This window comes from Cyprinodon tularosa, unplaced genomic scaffold, assembly GCF_016077235.1.
Source record: "Cyprinodon tularosa strain WSP-4 unplaced genomic scaffold, ASM1607723v1 ctg289, whole genome shotgun sequence".
Classification (NCBI taxonomy): Eukaryota; Metazoa; Chordata; class Actinopteri; order Cyprinodontiformes; family Cyprinodontidae; genus Cyprinodon; species Cyprinodon tularosa.
The window spans coordinates 1,364,458-1,384,604 of record NW_024038995.1 but is presented as its reverse complement, the minus strand read 5'-3'; the positions used below and the strand labels follow the sequence as shown (position 1 = coordinate 1,384,604).

Here is a 20,147-nt window from a genome sequence, read left to right as displayed (position 1 = left end):
GGCCTCTCCTCCTCTTCTGCAAATCGCATTGTGTTTCTTCCTCCGATTCAATCGACCAAATCTCCTCTGAACTTTTTAGACTCCTGCACTCTGTTTTTCCCCCACTGTGTCCTCAGTGTAATCACATTTCATATTCGGATTGCTATGAAAGCCGGAGGCAAATGCTTGAAATCAACCTAATTTACCTGCAGGCTCACGATACCTTAAGAGAACTCTGCACTCACAAATATAAACCAGTAATATTAGAAAAAATATGCAATTAGCCAAGGAGGAAAGCCAGCTGGATTTTTCCTCCTCAGGCTGCGGTCAGTAATCCTCAGTGTGTCTTTTAAGGTGGATTCAGCCTCTGGGGCTGTCTTTATGGGGAGACATAAGCCGTTTTTGACTTCAGCCACCATGTCAGCTCACTATGGCTTCCCTCAATTCAATTTATATCCATGCAAAATGGTGTTAGGAGGGTTTATAACACCTAGAACCAAATGGATCCCACATTGGTGAGCAGAGTAACAGAGGATTAAGGAAACTGCCAGGAGAGCTACTGCCCAGGTTGCAGACTTATGCATCCTAGCCTAATGTTGGTCTGACGGCCATTTTTCCTTCAGTAGTTTCATCTGTAAAACAAAAAAAAAAATGGAAAAACAAAGAGCTTTAAAGAAAATCAAATAAATGCTAACCTCTTTTATGCAGCCATTTTTTATTGTAGCCGCATCCAAGCAAAAGCAATGCAGAAAAAAATAAAAAAGACAATCCTAATTCAAAATGTGAATATTTAGCAAATAACGACAAAACCAGAAACAAATGTCTTTTTAAAAGGTACCTGCACCCTTACTGCCTCCCTAATATTTAAGTAGGAACAGAGCAGCTCTAAGCTATTGATCAGAGACCCTTCGGTTAAATGAATTATCTGGAATGTAAAGATCTGCCAGAAGACAACGCCAAGGTGGAAAGACATCAGTGACCTCAGAGAAGAAACCTTTGCAGGTCATTAGTTCGGGTTAGGTCCATTATCTAGAACAATGATTACCTTAACTACCAGGTGGGAAAATCTATAAACATGAACAAATTTATACAGCTTCTATTTTTCTCTAGGGAATATTTCATGAGGTTTCAGATATCAGTAAACCAGAATATACAGGTGTGGGTTAAATATTAGCTATGGCTTTTCTGGGAAAAGTCTAAAATCTGACTGTATGAACCACTGGAATCAGGTCCTTTGATGGATAAAGACCAACAGCCCCATATTTGGAGGAAACCAAAGGATACTTATCAAATCTAACCCAATGATTTGAGCTTATTTTAAGCCTAAAGAACTTGATACGCTTCAGCTGTCTGCACATATCAGGACGTTTGTTGGAATTATGATTTTATCCAAACAGAAGCAGATCTACAAAGATCAGCTGGCAAACGTTATTTCACTGAAGCTGTATGATAAAATTCATTGAAAGAGAGCTGATGCTGGTGAAGATTCTCAGTCATGCAGGTCATAGTCATTCCAAAAAAAAAGTAAAAACAATCCATCGGATTTTGCTTCCAGGTTTGAATAGTTTAACTTCCCATCCAGGAAGCCTTTTCAATTCAAAATGTCAGGAATCTCAAACTCAACGCTTTTCCTGACATTTTGAATTGAAAATGCTTCCTGGATGGGAAGCAAAACATCTTAAAACTTGGAAACAAAGTCCAGTGGATTGTTTTTTATTTTTTTTTATTTTTTATTTTTTTTGTGGAAAGAAAGCTGATATGAAATAATTCGTTTTTACAGAAAAAGGCTGCTTCTACAAGCTGTTTAAATGTGGGCTGTTTTGTTTATTCATCACCTGACGTCACCATTTTGCTTTAATCTAACCATGACTCATGACATTGGGAGCCTTTTATCATTTTGATGTTAGTTTAAATCATTTTAGGAGTTGTTAAAGCCCAGATTATTCTTTTTCTTTTTTTGATTGATGATGATAGCAGCTGGATTTCTTTTTCTTTTCTGGTTTAATTCCATGCTGGATCTTTGATTTGAACTTTTAAACCTTTCAGGACTCTTGGCTTGTTGGTCAAGCGTCTGGAGAGGGGAGGGAAGGCTGAACACCAGGGCCTTTTCCAGGAGAACGACTGCATCATTCGTATTAATAACGGAGATCTGAGAAACATCCGATTCGAACAGTAAGACGGCACGCTGAGGATGTCCCTGTGTGGCTGAGTTTTCTGGGCCTCTTCCATCACGTCTTTCCTACTTTCCTAAACCGGCTTCCTCACTGTAATCCGCTGCTTTATTCCTGGTTTCTTTAACACTCTCTGCTCTCCTGCCAGGCTCCTCTGATGTCCACCCCAGTGCTAAGCTAACCCTCCCTAGTTTAACTCCTGTAGGTCCCAGCTCCTAACTGTTGATGCTGACCCTGAAATCCTCTCAGCTTTGTGTCTTTGCATGTTTCTACTGTGCTGGATTCCTGTTTTAACACTTTCCTTATTCCTCAACATGAAGACTTTTTAACTTTTATACTTGCCGCTCATCACTGCTTTGTGTTCTTGTGTTTTTTTCTCAACTAACTGTTGGAGATACTTTTACTTTGATTTAATTTTTCCGGGTTAGTGCTGTCATTTTCACAAAGGATCTGGTAGCTAGTGAAAAAAACTGGTTCTGTTTAGTTTAAAGGCCCTTGATTATAAACATAAAGAAAAAAACATATAGCTATACATTTTTATATATTATTTAAAACAAGTTTAAAAAATTTTTTTTTTAATTTTACTGCGGTTTACTACTAAGTTTAAGCAACATCTCAGTTGGGTAGAAAAGCTTCTGGAAACTCATCTAAAGAAAGTAGCCTCTCCCGTTAGAGTTGAAGTTCTGTCCAAAAGTTTTACTGTAAGTCAGGCTTAAAGAGAAAATAACTATTACAGCAGCCACAAGTATCTAAAATTCTATATTATAAAATAAAAAAAATAAAAACTTTATTAGAGAGATTGGAAATGATTGAAATATTCCATCACTATTGGTCATCTGATAAGTTGCATATCAATGAGAAAGGATGTAGCAGCAACAACTAATGCAGCCTCTATTTCCCTCAACCTGAAGGAAGTTTTTCTACATCTTTCTTGAGAGTTCAGGTTTAACTGGTCAGGACTAAGGTCAGCTTTGTAGCACTTGCATGCTACTATCATAAACCTTGCTTTTTACTTTTAGAACTTTTGAAGAAGCTGTAGGGTTCTTATATAGTGAATGTAACTACTTTCCATAAGCTACCTAAAACTTAGCGCTTACTTTTGTCAAATCTTCAGGTTGCTTTCAGCGAGCTTGCATGCTAATTTTTAGAACTCACCAAGTGGTTACTTCCTTTCATTTCACTTTCAAAAACTTCATCACAATATAATGGTTCCTTTGATGGAGATTGCAGATCACTTTCCAGGAACTTACCTAAAACGTAGATATTACTTCCTCATTACTTTACAGATTAATTTAATTGAAATAACAGATCACCTTCCAGAATCTAACTAAAGCTTGTAGTTATTTTTAGGAACTTGCAGGCTATTTATAAAGGTCAAGTTCAAGGAGCTAACCAGTTACTTTCTAGAACTTGCCTAAATACATAAAAGCTCCTCTCCCAGAAATTACAGGTCAACTTCATGAACTTAAATGCAGATTTCCAGAACTAAAGCATGCTACCTATGGGTAAATTGCAGATTAATGTCAAAGAACCTACAAGTTATTGTAATATAAATACAGGATACTAGTGATACTCTGATAAAAAACATCTCTTCTAGAATTTGTCTGGACGTTACAGGAATTCAGTCCCCTATTGTAGGATTTACAGGGTAACTTTCTTTCTAAAAAAAGTTATCTTTTTTATTAAAAATGACTGAAATGAACATTAAAGCAAAACTTTATACAACCTTCAACAAAAATCAAAAATCTTGCTAAAAGGTGGTAGAGCAATAACACATGAAGACTTGAGCCTTTTGCATAACACTGGTGTCTTTTGGCTTTAGAACAAAAAGTAATTGAATCCTTATTGTTCCTGTTATGTCAAAGCCTGCTGCCCGGCCTCTGAAACATAACCTTTGCAGAAAAGGTGAGGAATAAACCTTCCAGGCACTTTACAAGAGCAGCAGTTATCCTTGGTATTAAAAGACATTTTTATGGAGGCACATTGGATATTACATCCTGTCTGGCACTTGATTTCAGAAGCCAAACATTTTAAAGATGCCGTGGCAAATTCCTCCGCAGGGAATATTATTAGCAACTGGAAAAATGGGGCCTAAAGAAATTCCTCATGTTTTAGCTGTTAGTCCGCGGGCTGAAGGGAGGGAGGCATTTTAAATTCTGGAGCCTTTTGGTTTTTCCAAACGCCCGCTCAGCTGTCAGGGTGTGCTGCACTGAAACAGGTGGTGCTAACAAGGAAAAACAAGTTTCCACTCACACCTTCTGTGGAAGGGCCCGCTCTGAAGGGGCTTTAAAGAGGATTTTCTGTGAACAAGTCGACGCATAGCGGCCTCCTTCATCTGCAGCCAAATGGGAAGATTATGTGGTAGAGGAGTCTGGGTGGGTTCAGTTTCTTTTTAGAGCGGCTTGCGTTGGAAATAAGTGTTAATTAACTTGTCAGACTGTTCAGGTGGGCGAAGATGGACATCTGGTAGGTGGAGTGCTTCACCAAGCAACGATGCTTAGGCAATTATAAATGTGCTCTGTGTGATTAACTTTGGATGAGTATGTGATGCTCCTTTCATATTGAAAATTACACTTTCTCCATTTTTCTGTTTTTGTTCTAGAGCACAGAATATGTTCCGCCAGGCCATGCGTTCTCCTGTGATCATGTTCCACGTGGTCCCGTCCTCCCTGAGGGCCCACTACGAGCAGCTCTCACACGCAGAGAGGAACCCTTCTTTCCATTCTGGACGCTTTAGTCCAGACTCCCTATCAGGAGTCGACCACAGCTCACAGAGGATAACACGCCACGGTTCCCAAACCCACCCTCATCCTGCCACCCACACCCACCCAGACCCAAACAATGGGTATCCACATTTGACCCACCCTGCTGTCTCCGCTGCCAAACCTCCCACAGGCCACACCCACTCACCTCAGAGGGCGCTGACCTCCACACCAACGACGGGATATATGAAAAAAGTGGGGAGGAGGCTCAACATTCAGCTTAAGAAAGGTGAGGTGAAAATCTGCAGGATGACGTTCCGAAGATTTCATGTATTTGGAAAATACATTGATCAAAAATTAATGTTGAGATTATCCTGGAAAATATCCACAGGATCATTGAAACATTTAAATAAGATGTTGATTTCAGTTAAAAGTTTTTTGACCGCAAAATCCTCATCTCTATAAGTGTTGTAATCGTCGTTCCAGGCTGTGATGTCACATTTTACCAGTGCACGTTAGGGATGCACGATATAATCGGCCCCCTATCGGTATCGGCCTGTATCGGCCTTAAAACTGAATATCGGACATCGGCCACCCCACCGATATTTAACCCGATATTTGATCAGCTTCTGAGTTCCTAAAGTCTAAAAAAACCAAAAAAAAACCTACTTCTTCTTCTTCCTCAAAAACTTCTTTTTTACAGACTTAAAAACTTCTAAAGACGAGGGAAAAAATATTGATACATTAAAATATCACAATATCTTCATATGCTGATATATTGCCATTTAAAAACACCATATCAATCTCTTTTACTAATGAAATATTGCTATATGTCATCGTTATGCTATGAAATCCCCCGAAAATTCACGAAATTTTGCCATATTTTTATATGTTGATATATTGTCTCGGTATCGATCTATTTTACTAACAAAATCTCACAAGAATTTTTTAAAATATCATGAGAGTTTGTAACAGAACGATGAAATTTCACAAGATTTTGAAAGTAAAATAGACCGATACCGTGTTTTTAAAAATCTATTTGATATCAGCATATGAAAATATATTTGAGTATATTATTTTTCAAAGTATCAGAAATGGATAACGAAACTGCTATTTTCAATGACTACTTATTTTTGTCCAGCTTTAACATCGGTATCGATATCGGTTATCGGCTACAGAGTTTTAAAATATTGGCATATCGGATATTGGCCAAAATCCCAATATCGTGCATCCCTAGTGCACGCATCAAACAACTGGTGGTTTCTGTGTTTCTACCATCAGTTTTAACTTAGCTCTGTAGGCTCTCATTATAAGGGGATAACCATAAATAGATAGAACTCCGTTTCCTAATGAACTTGAACTCTTCGGTTGTGATTTCACCCCAGAGCAGCAGCGGTCTGTTTTTTTGTTACCCCATGTTGTTCAGTTACTGGAAGCCTATTATCTATTGTTTTAAAGCAGCAGCTTAACTGTTACATCTTTGTTCTGACTAGGACTGAAACAACTAATTGGATTAATCATGATTAATAGATTATTGCAATAATCGTCAACTAATTAAGTAGTTGATTAATTTTTTACTGGAGTGTAGAGACTGTAAACTATGCCTTTAGCTCAGTGCTTCTCAAATAGTAGGGGGCGCGGTGCGATACCTGGGGGGGCTCGTGTGACCCTGGGGAACAGGCTTTTTTTTTTTTGGCCGTACTAGTATGAAGTGTAATTCCGCATCCACTACAGTAGGCGGCAGTGGCGCTCTCATTGTTACTTCTGTCACGTTTGTGACAGTGCAACATTTTATGACTTACGAGACAAAAGGTTTGCCTTGGTTAGCAGTGTTGAGTCAACAGAAACTTCCACTGCGTTCTGTCTATAGCCTCCGTTATTCAACATAACAACCCCCAACATGAAAAAGTTTTTAACAGGGATTAAAAAAATAAGCGGAGAGAGACAAAAATAATGAGACAAAAGAAAATCACCCAAAAGCTAAGACGAGGAAATACGAAGAATCGTATTTAGCGCTTGGCTTCACTGTATTACAGTTAGAGAAGAGGAAAGACCGATGTGTTTGGTGTGTCTCAAAACACTCGCAGCGGACACCATGAAGCCAAATAAATTAGCGTGTCACTTAAATACGTTACACCCCAATCACGCCGATAAGCCGCTAGAGTTTTTTCAGCGAAAACGTGCTGAATATTGTTTAAGCAAGGATTTATTTCTTTTTAATTTCAGGCATTGATACACTTAAAATCTTTCCTGTTGCAGACTTAAAACACGATTTAATAAAGTTATTCTTTGAAAGTTTGGCCATATGTCTTTCTTTTTTTCTTTTCTTTAATGTTAATAAGGATAAAATGTTATGCAGAGATGCTAGGGGGGCGTAACAGAAAATAATTGAGAAGCACTGCTTTAGCTTAAAGAGTTACATACTTATAACAGTATCTAGAATGTAAAGAAAGAATAAAATAAAATAAATATTTTGCATTTAAAATAATAAAAGCATTTTCATCTGTCAATATGCTCCATCCAGATCTTGTCAAGTTGAAAAGTCTTAGTTCTCCTGGTTGAATTTCGTAAAAAAATATCTTATTTAAGGAACCTTTTGCTATGCGATTATTTATGTAAAAAATAATTAACAGATTAACCACTTATCAAAAGAATCGCTAGTTTTGATGCTTTGTTTCTTATTAAAGAAGCAACTTTATCCTTTTTGGAGCATCTAAAACAATCATGCAAAGAAACTGTCACGAGAACCTACAGAACAGGGAGGATTTTCCAGCTGTTGTGAAGCTGAGACCCGTTCATGCAAACCTCTGGAACCTGGAACATGAAACAAACAGATCTGGGACAGGACTGATGGTTTCTGAAGATCTCCCCAGTGTTGGTTTGAGTGACAGCTAGGCCTGGTGGTTTGATCTTCAGCCAGAAGGACTCCAGGTGTTAGCGCCAGAAAGCTGGGTGCCAAGCAGCTGCTGGCCCCTGAATGGAGTCGACTGTCCTGCATCATGTGTCATGGAAATTCTCACCCAATTCTGTCGGGTCTTATCAGACTGGAATTAATCCAGACTATCAAAGATTAAATTAAAACCAACCAGGTGTTTGTTGCATCCTAAGCAACATCTTTAGCCACAGCATTTTCATTCTTGCTCTCATTTCTTTGATTTGCAACTTTCAGCACATACAGTGAGATTAGAGTCACTATCTGTTGTCACTCCTCTCTTTTGTCTGCTGTTAGTAAAGCAGACATTTGCAGGGATTAACAGCGGCTCCCAAGAGCTGGTTTGGCTCCTCTCATTTTGTTCTAAGTGCCGATTTAAGCTCAAAGCTTTGAGCGCAGATTGAATTCCTGTGTTGTTTACAGCCTCAAATCAGACAACAGTCTTGTTGTAACTTATGCAGAGTATCAAAATCCATTAAGGAGTCCTGGAAACTGCTTAGGTGTGTCCTAATCATGGTAACGAGTCTTAAAGATCCTCCCACTTGCTTCATGCCAACGTTTACCAGAGGAAGAAACCAACGGTTCTCGTCTGCCTGCGGGAAGCTGATTGCTCATCAATGTGGGGGATTAGTTTGAGGATGTGAAACAGCATGGTAACGTGTTTTACTGTTGTTGGATTAAGGACAGCACTCTGATGCACAGTCTCATGCTCACTTCTTTAAACAATACGTTTTCACAGCTTCATCTGAGACGATTGCTCATTTTGCAGGGTGATAGATTTTATAGATCTTTGTTTAGTTGGTGCAAATGGATGTAATGGAACACATGTTATTGCATGCAAACTACACACAAAAAAATGCCTTTAATTGCAGAAAAAATAATTTGTCTTTAAACTGTGAAGACATGCAGTGTACAGAAAATAAATTGCAGAAGTTCCAAGCATTGATTGCTTAAATTTAGTCCATTTTTTAACAAAAAATAGAAAAAAGATTCCCTTGTAGGTCCCTAATAGTCGGATTTAAACCAACAGTTCTTCTCTGCACCAAGTATGCTATTAGACATATTGCCAGAGTTGCATTTATTATGTTAAATTGTAAAGAAAAATGTTTTTGGTTGTCATTTTCCATCCATCTATCCCTAGACTGCCCATCTCTGGCAGTCTACGGGAGAGAAGGATACACCTTAGACAGGTCGCCAGTCTGTCGCTGGGCAACAGGGACATACAACCATCCATACACACTCACACCTAAGGACAGTTTAGAGGAGCCCATTAACCTAATAGCCATCTTTATGGACTGTGGGAGGAAGCCGGGGCACCCGGAGTTAATCTATGCATGCACGGAGAGAACATGTTAACTCCATGCCAGGAATCAAACCCAAAACTTTCTCATAGAAAATGCAGTTTCTCCATGTTTTTTCAACTGGTTGCGGTCCAGTTAGGGTCCTCACTGTCAACATTAGTGCAAAAAGTTTTAGCTTATGAATGATCCAAATTTTAAATTCCTACAATTCTGCTAATCCTGTTAGCTGGATTCCCACTCAGTCTAAAAGTCAGCATATTTTTAAACTTCCCTGTTCTCTTTATCTTTTACCTTGTTTCATTAATGTCCTTTCTCTTCCTTCCTTTGCTTCTGTGCCTATTTCCCTGTGCCCTACCTTCCTTCCCTTGTGTTCTACCTTCATTCTTTCCTTTTTTTATTGTTTGTTGGTCCCTCCTTCCTCATGTCCTTCCATGCTCCTTTCCTTATTCTTTTGTTCAGTTTTTTGAGATCCTACTTTCTATTATTTCCCTCATTCCTTTGTTCCTTGTCTTGACTCCTCTCCTGTACTTCCCTACTTCCTTCTTTTCTTTTTTTTTTCAGCAGTAATTTCCATGGTGTGATCTATTGTAGATGTTGCTTTTCTGCTTAGACTATCATCCTTGTCAAGACTTATTACAGTAATGAAGATGCATCCCTAAAAACAGAAGCTTTTTATTTGAATACAAGTGTTAAATGAAGGAATAAATCTGTTAACTCTTTAGATATGTCAATTTAAGCATATGCTGCAGCCCCTCTAACTCTCACTGCTGTTATTTCCTGTAAACATATGATGTAATTACTCAGATACATATGTTCTCCCTCTCATTCGGAGCTAAATTCATCCCCATACACATTCGCTGCCGCTGTTTCCCCCTCTTACATCAGTTTTGTTCACAACTCTGCCAGTTGGATCTTAATGCTCTCTTACAAGCTTTCCTGAAGATCAAACCATAAAACTGTCTGTCATCCTGTCTTTTGTTTTTACGTAAAGGCCCTGAAGGACTCGGCTTCAGCATAACCTCACGTGACGTTCCCATCGGGGGTTCTGCTCCAATCTACGTCAAGAACATACTTCCTCGCGGAGCCGCCATCCAAGATGGCCGGCTTAAGGCGGGAGACCGGCTGCTGGAGGTAAGATGGCAAGCATGCAGCGCTGTTTGCAGAATTCCTTTTCATGTTGTAGCATAAATGTTAAGCCCTAATATGCGACATGCATTTCTTAGTGTTGAACCGGCTTATCAGTCAAACGTGCCTGCCATCTGTTTTATTTCAAAGTGTAGCCTGTTAATTAAAGTTTCCTGTTTTTGATATGGAAATTCTTCCTCCTGTTCAGAAATCAAAGAGCACGATCCAAAACTCTTGTGCTGCAATAAGGGAACATCGTTTGACATTGCATCATTTCTTTTTGCAAGTCATTAGCATAAGGAATCATTACACTGTGAGGCTCAGAACTTCTGTCTCCAGTCACAAGCTCATCTCATCAACTAAATCTGAAAACCAAACTACAAGATGGATCAAAAAATAGACAAACTTTAATTTTGCTGTTTTGAAAACACTTCATCCTAAAAGTGTTATGGCAGTACCCTCTTTCAGATGTACTTTATTTCAGCTTCTGTTTCAGCCTCTTATTGGTTCTTTTTTTTTAAAAGGGGGATATTTCTTGTTGAATTTATGCTTTGCTCTCTGGCATGTAGTCTAAGAATAAGTAAGAACAGATGGTTGACATAATCAGCAGTTTTATTAGATTTCCGTTATAAATGATAATAATCAGAACCAGATTGTTCACCCCATTAAGTTTCTAGAATGTAACAGTGTTATGATAGTGTAATGACAGTGTAACGACGCATCTTGAACAAGGTTATTTATCATTCAATCCTAAATCATTCAATAACAAAAGTTAAACCCCAATGTTTTATTTTTATCCGTTTATCACCTTTCCTATTTTTTAACTTTGGTCTGTAGATTAGCTTTTATCTGTCTATCCATCCATGCAATCGTTTAGCCGCCCATGTCTAATCTTCCACCATCAGCTCAAGTCATCCATCAGTTGGTAATTCTGTCCGTCTATCCATCCCTTTTAGGGCTGGGTATTTTCGCCAAGTCCTGAATTTATTCGATTTTGATTCCTACAGTTCTAAATAGATTAATTTCGATTCGATCTGTTTCTACAATAATAAAAGTGGTTCAACTGTGTTTCAAAATACTCATGTATTTTGTTTTTCTTCCTGTCACATTAAACACAAAGTGTAAACTTGTAAATCAGACAGTTTAAACTTGAGATGTGAACAAAACTCTCTCATAAGTGCAAACTTGTTTGTGAAAAGTGAAAAAGTTAAGCCTCACTCGAGCAAGCAGACATGACACAGCAGACATGCATGAGCTGCATTATCTCCGCTGCACAAACCATATGTGCAGCATTGTCTGTAACAACTACAGAGTGTTTGCTTGTCAGCCCCCATTTATTAATGTATTCAATCAACCTATTTGCTATATTTGCAGCTGCCTGGCTTGAAGTCACCTTGAGTGCATCTTTCCTGCTCATTTGAATGTGAACGTCACACAAATCACTATAAAATGAATCAATCTCATTCCCTAGACATCGATTTTGCAAAAATGTAAAGGAATCGATTTTTTTACCCTGCCCTAATCCCTTTACATTTACAGATAAATATAGCAGGGAAATGGGACAAATCAAGCAGAGGAAAACCTCTCATCATAAGTTTCTCTTTAAGTTCCTTGAATCCTCGGTTGATTGTGAGTTGACCTCAGTCACTGTGTCTTGCCCAGGTAAATGGGGTGGACCTGAATGGACGGACCCAGGAGGAGGTGGTGTCGTTGCTCAGGAACACGCCTATGGGTGGGGCAGTGGGGCTGCTGGTTCTACGCCAGGAGGACGCTTTCCTTCCCCGTGAAGTGGTAAGTCGGGAACTCTCTCTCCCTCTCAATGTTCCACCTTTGGCTTCCCTTCACCTCCCTGTGCATGAACATCTAATAATTACTACTCTGTGTGCTCACAGTTCCCCTGAGCTGTCAGAACGACTGTTAGTCCTCACAGGGAGTGCTGCGTTTGACTCCTCATGTCGGAGTTTACACATGGCTCCGCCCGAGCATGCAGATCGATCGTCCTGCTCTGTCGCTGCACTCCTGTGTTATCAGGAGACAAACCTGTAGAGCTCAGTCACTTTATCCCTTTCTCTATCTTCAGTCTTTATGTTTATCTTTCACCCTCCCCTCCTGTTTATTTCCTCCTCTATCTCTTCACTTCCATCTCCATCTGTGTGTTTTACCTCTGAGCTGACTCTCAGATTGATTGATGTGGGAATGAGCAGACAGACGCGGGCCAGGTTGCAGGAAGGGAGGGAAAAAACAAACTGGGCTTGAATATCAATCAGGCGCCATCCTCACATCTCTCACGGTACACAGATATGAATCCTAGTGAGATTAAAACATGTCTGGGGTTCTTACAGGTCGAATTCAAAGTATTTTCGAGGTGCAACAAAGGATATAAAAAATACTTTAGTATTTATAGACTTTGGTTCTAATAACACTGGAAATTAAAATGAATTTCTGAAGATCAGCTGGTCTAACCAGTAGATAAAAAATGCACATTAGATGCAAGTCTCTGTTCATCAGTGCATCTGTCCTTCCATCCATCCTTTAGTTGGTTCCTTTGCATACTGGTCTGTCAGTATGTACATCCATTCGTCCATCTTTTCATCCATTCATTTATCAAGCCATCACACCTTGCTAAATCCATCCATATGTCCTGTCAAACCAGGTTCTTTTTCTTTTTTTTTTAATTCCTTGCCTTGCCTTCTCTTGCCTTTCCTTTCCCTTCTATTTATTCCATTCTCACTTTATTCCTTTCTCTTCTTTTCTTTCCTTTCCGTGTCTTTCCTTTCATTTCATTTCCCTTGTTTCCTTTCCTTTCTCAGGACACAAATTTAATGAGTTTGGGAAACAAAATCTCTAAGGTAAATGCGTTTTCGGAAGACTTTTTTTGCTTGCAGACCCTGGTATTCTGTATGGCCACTACGGTCCCTGCTCCAACCATAACCATGACAAAAAGGCTGTTAAAAGCTGTATCCTAAAAATATACACTGTGTTTAAACAGATTGTCATGTAAACACTTACAAAAAAACACCTGAATGCTTGATTTACTGCTACATATACAACAAAATGACCGTTACAAACAGTTGGTTGGAAAGTAAAAACTGTTGATGCGAGTAGCATCCATCTTGAATGCAGAGGTCAGGTGTCATCCTGGTGCGCCCACCTTTATGAATTGTAATCCTGACTTTCTGGGGGCGTTCCAGTTGAAATTTCTAATTTAGAAATTGGAAGTTTTGACTTCAGAGAACAAACTGACTGCATCATAAACTCATGGAGATCAATGTCTAGCCACAGATTATAATTTAATCTGTTTTAACAAAGAGGAGGTTATCTGGATTACAAGGTACAGTTTAAATAATCTCAAAAGCTTTTAGACAAAAGTTCAATACAAGAGCTCCATTGGGAGTGACCAGAAAACATCCAGCTTAAAAAAAAGTTCTTTTAAGCCACAAACTTTAGACTGAGAAAAAGAAGAGTTGTATTTAATAAATATCCACCTGTGATTTTTCCTTTTTTTTTAAATTATGGCGTCGCTTTTCAAATATTAGGTTCTAATATTGAAGAGAAAAACGAACTAAAAGGGAATAAATACAATTAAAATGGGTGGCTGAAATTTTGGGAAATTTTTAAAGAAAATGAAAGTTAAAGAAATGTATTTCTGTAAAATTTAGTTACTTTATTTTGGAAAGTCAACACAGTTAGCCAGTGGGGAAAATGATAACCAGCATTTTTTTAGAACATTTTATTTATTGTTTTTTTTTAAAGATTTTGTGGCTCTTCATCGTTTTTCAGCCAAAGTGATCAAGAGCCGTGGTTCAATGTCTAAATAACCTCTTGTGACTCCAAACCCCTGCTTTAGCCAGAAAGAAATCAAAATGTCTTGTGATCAGCTGACTGAAAGGAAAAGAAAAAGGAATGTTTCCACTTTGTAAATCCTCTCTGGATTTTCTGTCTTTGGACGATAGGCTTCTGCATTAATCCAAAGACCTTTGTGCGGAAATTTAGGGTTGGAAATCTGCTGGTTGTCTGTCCAAACAGATTTCTAAGCTATGCTAAGCTTCTTTGAAAGAAAGGCCGAAGCGATAGTTGTCCAGACTCGACAGCGAGTCTGCAACTAAAGCCTGGTTGAGCACTGTTAAAGCATGGTGATCTTTGCAAAGCAGGAAGGACAGTTCTTTGTAGAAGCAGCCATGGAAGAGCAGGAAGCATTTCTTATTCTGATTAGATGAGTTTTATTGATCTCACAGCGGAGAAATTCACTCGTCACATATTGGCATAGAAGTTACAGAAGGTGCAAACAAGGAGGAAAAAGGTGCATTAAGAATAAGCAATATATATACAGTATATTCTGGTCTTCCATCACCTCTGTTATTATGCCATAGTTGCAGTGCGGTACCTGAGGCGCCGTCACAGTCTTTAGTCCAGTCAGGTCCAACCATCCATCTGTTCATCCTTAGCTTCAGAAATGGACAGTCCTGAGAAAATGAATGTCTTAGTTAATGATTTAAAATTTAGAGCCTAGCTGTAGCTTTTGGTGATTATTAGTAACTTTGTTTCTCCACGTTTAAACATTTATGTCTTTTGCTATTTTATAAAAACGATGCCTTGTTGCTTAACCTATAGAGGCTTAACTGAAGATTAAAAAGCCAGTGACTGTTGGCAAACACTGAAAAAGCATGTTTACATCCCATTAACATCGATTCTGTCAAACCTCCTTCAGCTCTATGTTTCTATGGCACCCAATGATCCTAAGTTATACGGGTCCTTCTCAAATTATTAGCATATTCTGATAAAGTTCATCAGCTGAAGAATTTAAGCGTGTTAAATCTTCTTTTATTCTACCAAACACATGATGCTGCCACCACTGTGCTTCACAGCTGGATCTGTAGGTTCAGAAGGTTAGGTTTGAAATGTGTAGCTGTTGGGATCTCAGTCAAAACCTTCCCATTCTATGAAAACCTACCCTCATAATCATTAGCCAGGAGGGAGCAGACTGTGGCGACTTTAGCTGAGTGTATGAATAGATGTGAACCTGTAGATATACATTTTACCTGATGTAAATTATAGAAACACTGCAGGTGTTCAATCATTTCATCTGGTAAAATGAGCATTTAAATGAATCATAAAACACACAGTCGATGCTTTATTCATGGTTCTATAAAGTGCATATAGAGATCTGACAAACTTACATTTCATTGAATCAGCAGGCACTCAGTCTAATAAATTATACTTAATGCAGAGTAATGAAAACATAAAATCAGCAGCTGTTATATTAGTGCCGCAGGTGGCACACATCTCAAACTTTAACTGATTATGCTGTAGGCATTTCAATAGCTCTGATCACTGATATAAAATGAGGAAAAACTACATATCTGGAATCATTTTTATGTTTTTTTAGCCCATTTGTATTTCACTATAGTATAAAAATCTAGCATAAAATTCACTTTTAATGCTAAGATAATCATTTCACATACAGGTGCTGGTCATAAAATTAGAATATCATGAAAAAGTAGATTGATTTCAGTAATTCCATTTAAAAAGTGAAACTTGTATATTATATTCATACATTACATACAAACTCATATATTTCAGATGTTTATTTTGTTTAATTTTGATGATTACAAATGACAACAAATGAAAATCTCAAATTCATCATATCAGAAAATTAGAATATTACTGAAGACCAATAAAAACAAAGGATTTATAGAAATGTTGGCCAACTGAAAAGTATGAACATGAAAAGTATGAGCATGTACAGCACTCAGTATTTAGTTGGGCCTCCTTTGGCCTGTATTACTGCAGCAATGCGGCGTGGCATGGAGTCGATCAGTCTGTGGCACTGCTCAGGTGTTATGATAGCCCAGGTTGCTCTAATAGTGGCTTTTAGCTCTTCTGAATTGTTGGGTCTGGTGTATTGCATCTTCTTCTTGACAATACCCCATAGATTTTCTATGGGGTTAAGGTCAGGAGAGTTTGCTGGCCAATTAAGAACAGGGATACCATGGTCCTTCAACCAGGTACTGGTAGCTTTGGCACTGTGTGCAGGTGCCAAGTCCTGTTGGAAAATGAAATCTGCATCTCCAAAAAGTTGGTCAGCTGCAGGAAGCATGAAGTGCTCTAAAACTTCCTGGTATGTGGCTGCGTTGACCCTGGACCTCAGAAAACACAATGGACCAACACCAGCAGATGACATGGCACCCCAAACCATCACTGACTGTGGAAACTTTACACTGGACTTCAAGCAACGTGGATGAAGTGCCTCTCTTCTTTTCCTCCAGACTCTGGGACCTTGATTTCCAAAGGAAATGCAAAATTTACTTTCATCAGAGAACATGACTTTGGACCACTCACCAGCAGTCCAGTCCTGTTTCTCTTTAGCCCAGGCAAGACGCTTCTGACGCTGTCTGTGGTTCAAGAGTGGCTTGACACAAGGAATGCGACAGCAGAAACCCATGTCTTTCATACGTCTGTGTGTGGTGGTTCTTGAAGCACTCACTCCAGCTGCAGTCCACTCTTTGTGAATCTCCCCCACATTTTTGAATGGGTTTTGTTTCACAATCCTCTCCAGTGTGCGGTTATCTCTCTTGCTTGTACACTTTTTTCGACCACATCTTTTCCTTCCCTTCGCCTCTCTATTAATGTGCTTGGACACTGAGCTCTGTGAACAGCCAGCCTCTTTAGCGATGACCTTTTGTGTCTTGCCCTCCTTGTGCAAGGTGTCGATGGTCGTCTTTTGGACAACTGTCAAGTCAGCAGTCTTCCCCATGATTGTGTAGCCTATAGAACTAGACTGAAAGACCATTTAAAGGCTTTTGCAGGTGGTTTGAGTTAATTAGCTGATTAGAGTGTGGCACCAGGGGCCATCAATTTTGAACCTTTTCACAATATTCTAATTTTCTGATATGATGAATTTGAGATTTTCATTTGTTGTCATTTGTAATCATCAAAATTAAACAAAATAAACATCTGAAATATATGAGTTTGTATGTAATGTATGAATATAATATACAAGTTTCACTTTTTAAATGGAATTACTGAAATCAATCTACTTTTTCATGATATTCTAATTTTATGACCAGCACCTGTAGAGGGGGAAACATCTTTCATGACTGCTGCCCATTTCTCTGAAAGCTATAGCTGAAATTCAATTAATTCTAAAAGACTTGGTCCAACTTTCCTGTAATCATCATTGCATTGCAAAAAAAAAAAAAAAAACATATAATAATCAGGCAACAAAACCAGCTATAAAACAAAGAAACAATCTAAGTCTTTGTATCAGAATTGTATGAGAATGGGATCTGGCAATCCAAGCCTCTGAGTCTGTGTGTGGGCGGCATGGCTGCCAGGAATGCCTCGCTTTATTTTATTCTCTTATAGTTTAGCTGAAACAAATCCGTTCCCTCCAAACAAAATGAACCTTTTTTTATCCGTGAAGCAGACAAAGCTTGTGTGTAGCACGCTTTAACAGAGAAAATATGCATAATCGTCAAAGGGGAAGACATTTCTTTGGCTAAACAGTAACATAAATACACAAACACACACACACACACAACCACACACACACACACAAAAATGCAGTTTTGTAAAATAAATAAGTTTTTAAAGGACATTTGAATGATTATGTGGTCTAAGCTGTTACGTGGTTTTCGGACAGTCACAGTGAAAGCTTGGTCACCTTTGCACAAAGTGGGTTGTTTAGACATGGGTATGGGGATTATGAGGAAAATACAGAAATAAGAAAAGGCCAAGCAATAAAAACTTGAAATGTAAGAAATGTACTGTTAAAGCTGATGGCAAGCCAGAGGGGAGATTTGATCAGTGGAATTTTTAAAACAGTTCCCAGATCGACCCCTCAATGCATAGGTGTCTAAAGTGGACCTTCGATGGCCGGTGGTCTGCAGGTTATGGATGTTACTATGGCAAGCCGCTTTAACATAAATTCATTTTAGCGATTTAAGATATCTCTAATTATATTTTGACTAGTCAAAATACCTATTCGGGATATCTCTAATTACATTCTGACTAGTCGAAATGACTTCAGATTTACCATTAACTTGTATGGAGACGTCAATTTAAGATATCTAGAATTAATTATTGACTATCTGAAATACACATTTCAGATATCTACGATTAAATTACGACTAGTCATAAAGTAATTTCAAGATATCTCGATTTTAGTTTTGACTGGTCATAATTCTAATTAAAGATATCTCAAATGCCACCATAATTCATGATATCTTAAATGTTTTTTAGGATAGGAGATACGCAGTTTTGACTAGTGAAAACTCAATTATAGATATCTTAAAAGCAAATAATGACTAGACAAAACAAATTTAAAGATATTTTGAATTGTAATTTAGGCTATTCGAAATTCCTTTTAAGATATCTCTAAATGAATTAAAGATATCTTGAATTATTCAGCTTTTCCATTAAAGATATCTTAAATTGACATTCTGACTAGTCAGAATGTGTAATGATCTTTTTAATGGGCTTCCAGGAGGATCATTCCTAAAAAAAATCCTTACTGTCAGTGTAATCCAAAGGAGGAAAAGTTAAATCAGCTTGTGTCGTAATCCGGTGTCGTAATTTGAGATATCTTGAAAGAAATTTTGTCTAGTCAAAATGTATTTTAAGATATCTGGAACGTAATTATGGATGGTCAGATAAAACCGAATTTGTTAAAAAGGCTTGCCATAGGTTTCCTGCTTCAGCCCAGCTGATTCTCATTGTTGGATGATTGAAGGGCTTTTGCAGAACTGCACTCATCTAATTAGGGTTTGCTAAAGCAGAGAAAACTCTAAAACCTTTAGAACAACAGCGGCCATCATGGACGAGCTTTGGCAGCCCTGCCATCTATGTAGTTTTAGGCGGTAGTCTAGTTGTAAAAAAAAAAGAAGAAGAGGGATAGTGTAATTTAATTTTTTTTTTGGAAGCATACATAGCCACATTAATATAGTCTTTTAACCTAAAGCAATATGCATCTTTGATTTTATCTATTTTGCTCAGGCTACTGGTAAGCCTACAGTCCCAATGTTGAAAGGGCAATGTCATTGCCATTACTGTTAGTATATTGTAGAAATTCATTAATAGAATGTCACAGGTGGATGTTCATTTAAGAAGGGGGAGGATTTTTAAGTCTTTTTTTAAAAAGTGGGATGCCATTCACCAGTCAACTCGAGTACTGGTTTTAGGTACCTGGTCCTAAACAGCAGAATCTTGAACCACTTCTTGAGCTTTTCAAGGAGTTTTACGACATTGTTAGATTCAGGTTGAACCAAGAGGAAGTTTATAACATTCAGGGCATCAGACCTTGACGTTTTACTTTGGATATTGCCGAATTATGAAGGTGAAGTCCATAGACCGGGGCCTCTTTAAACACTCTCATTATCTTATAAAAACAGAATACATTTAGCTTTTTATCAAAGAACTCTGTTTCAATGAATCATGATCATCATGACTTAGTAATTGGTTTGATTTTTAATAGTGGTTTTCTTTTTTATTAGTAGTGGTTTCCTAATTTAACACGGTTTAAATACCAGAAAACCATTTGACATGCTGGGTTTATGTTTTACTCTTTATAAAATAATGTAGAGGCTTCATAAAATTTAAGTTTTCAGGCTCAGGTTTTGGCAGATTAACAATTTTAAATACGAAAAGGCCAAATGCAATCCACATTCCTGAAAGTGAAATAACCCTTTAAGTCAGCACAGAATGACGTGTTAATTTTTAAAATTCATTTATTCTTCATGGAGCGGTCATGCTCTCCCCTTGTGATATAGCACCCTGGGTGGTGTGCCATGCCCTGCATATAAAAAAAGTCTATTTCAGGCTGATTTTAGAGCAGAGAGCAGCCGCTGTCGCTCTGGTAGCCGAGGTCGACCATTTTCACCCTCTGCATGCCCGTTTTTTTTTCATAAACTGCTTCATGTTTCTTACCTACATCCGCTGT

At 38.2% G+C, this 20,147-nt stretch overlaps 1 protein-coding gene across 4 annotated transcripts in view; it reads left to right on the top strand.

Moving 5' to 3' along the window:
* Window positions 1-20,147, top strand: part of LOC119787130 (partitioning defective 3 homolog) — a 349,189-nt gene that overhangs the window by 160,697 nt on the left and 168,345 nt on the right. For 3 of the 4 annotated variants that reach the window (XM_038290773.1, XM_038290770.1, XM_038290771.1), the window contains exons 8-11: window positions 2,026-2,151; window positions 4,753-5,141; window positions 10,077-10,216; window positions 11,873-12,001. In XM_038290773.1, coding sequence (XP_038146701.1) covers window positions 2,026-2,151; window positions 4,753-5,141; window positions 10,077-10,216; window positions 11,873-12,001 — 784 coding nt within the window. The remainder of the gene's footprint in view (window positions 1-2,025; window positions 2,152-4,752; window positions 5,142-10,076; window positions 10,217-11,872; window positions 12,002-20,147) is intronic. The other variant, XM_038290772.1, reaches the window with a different exon arrangement.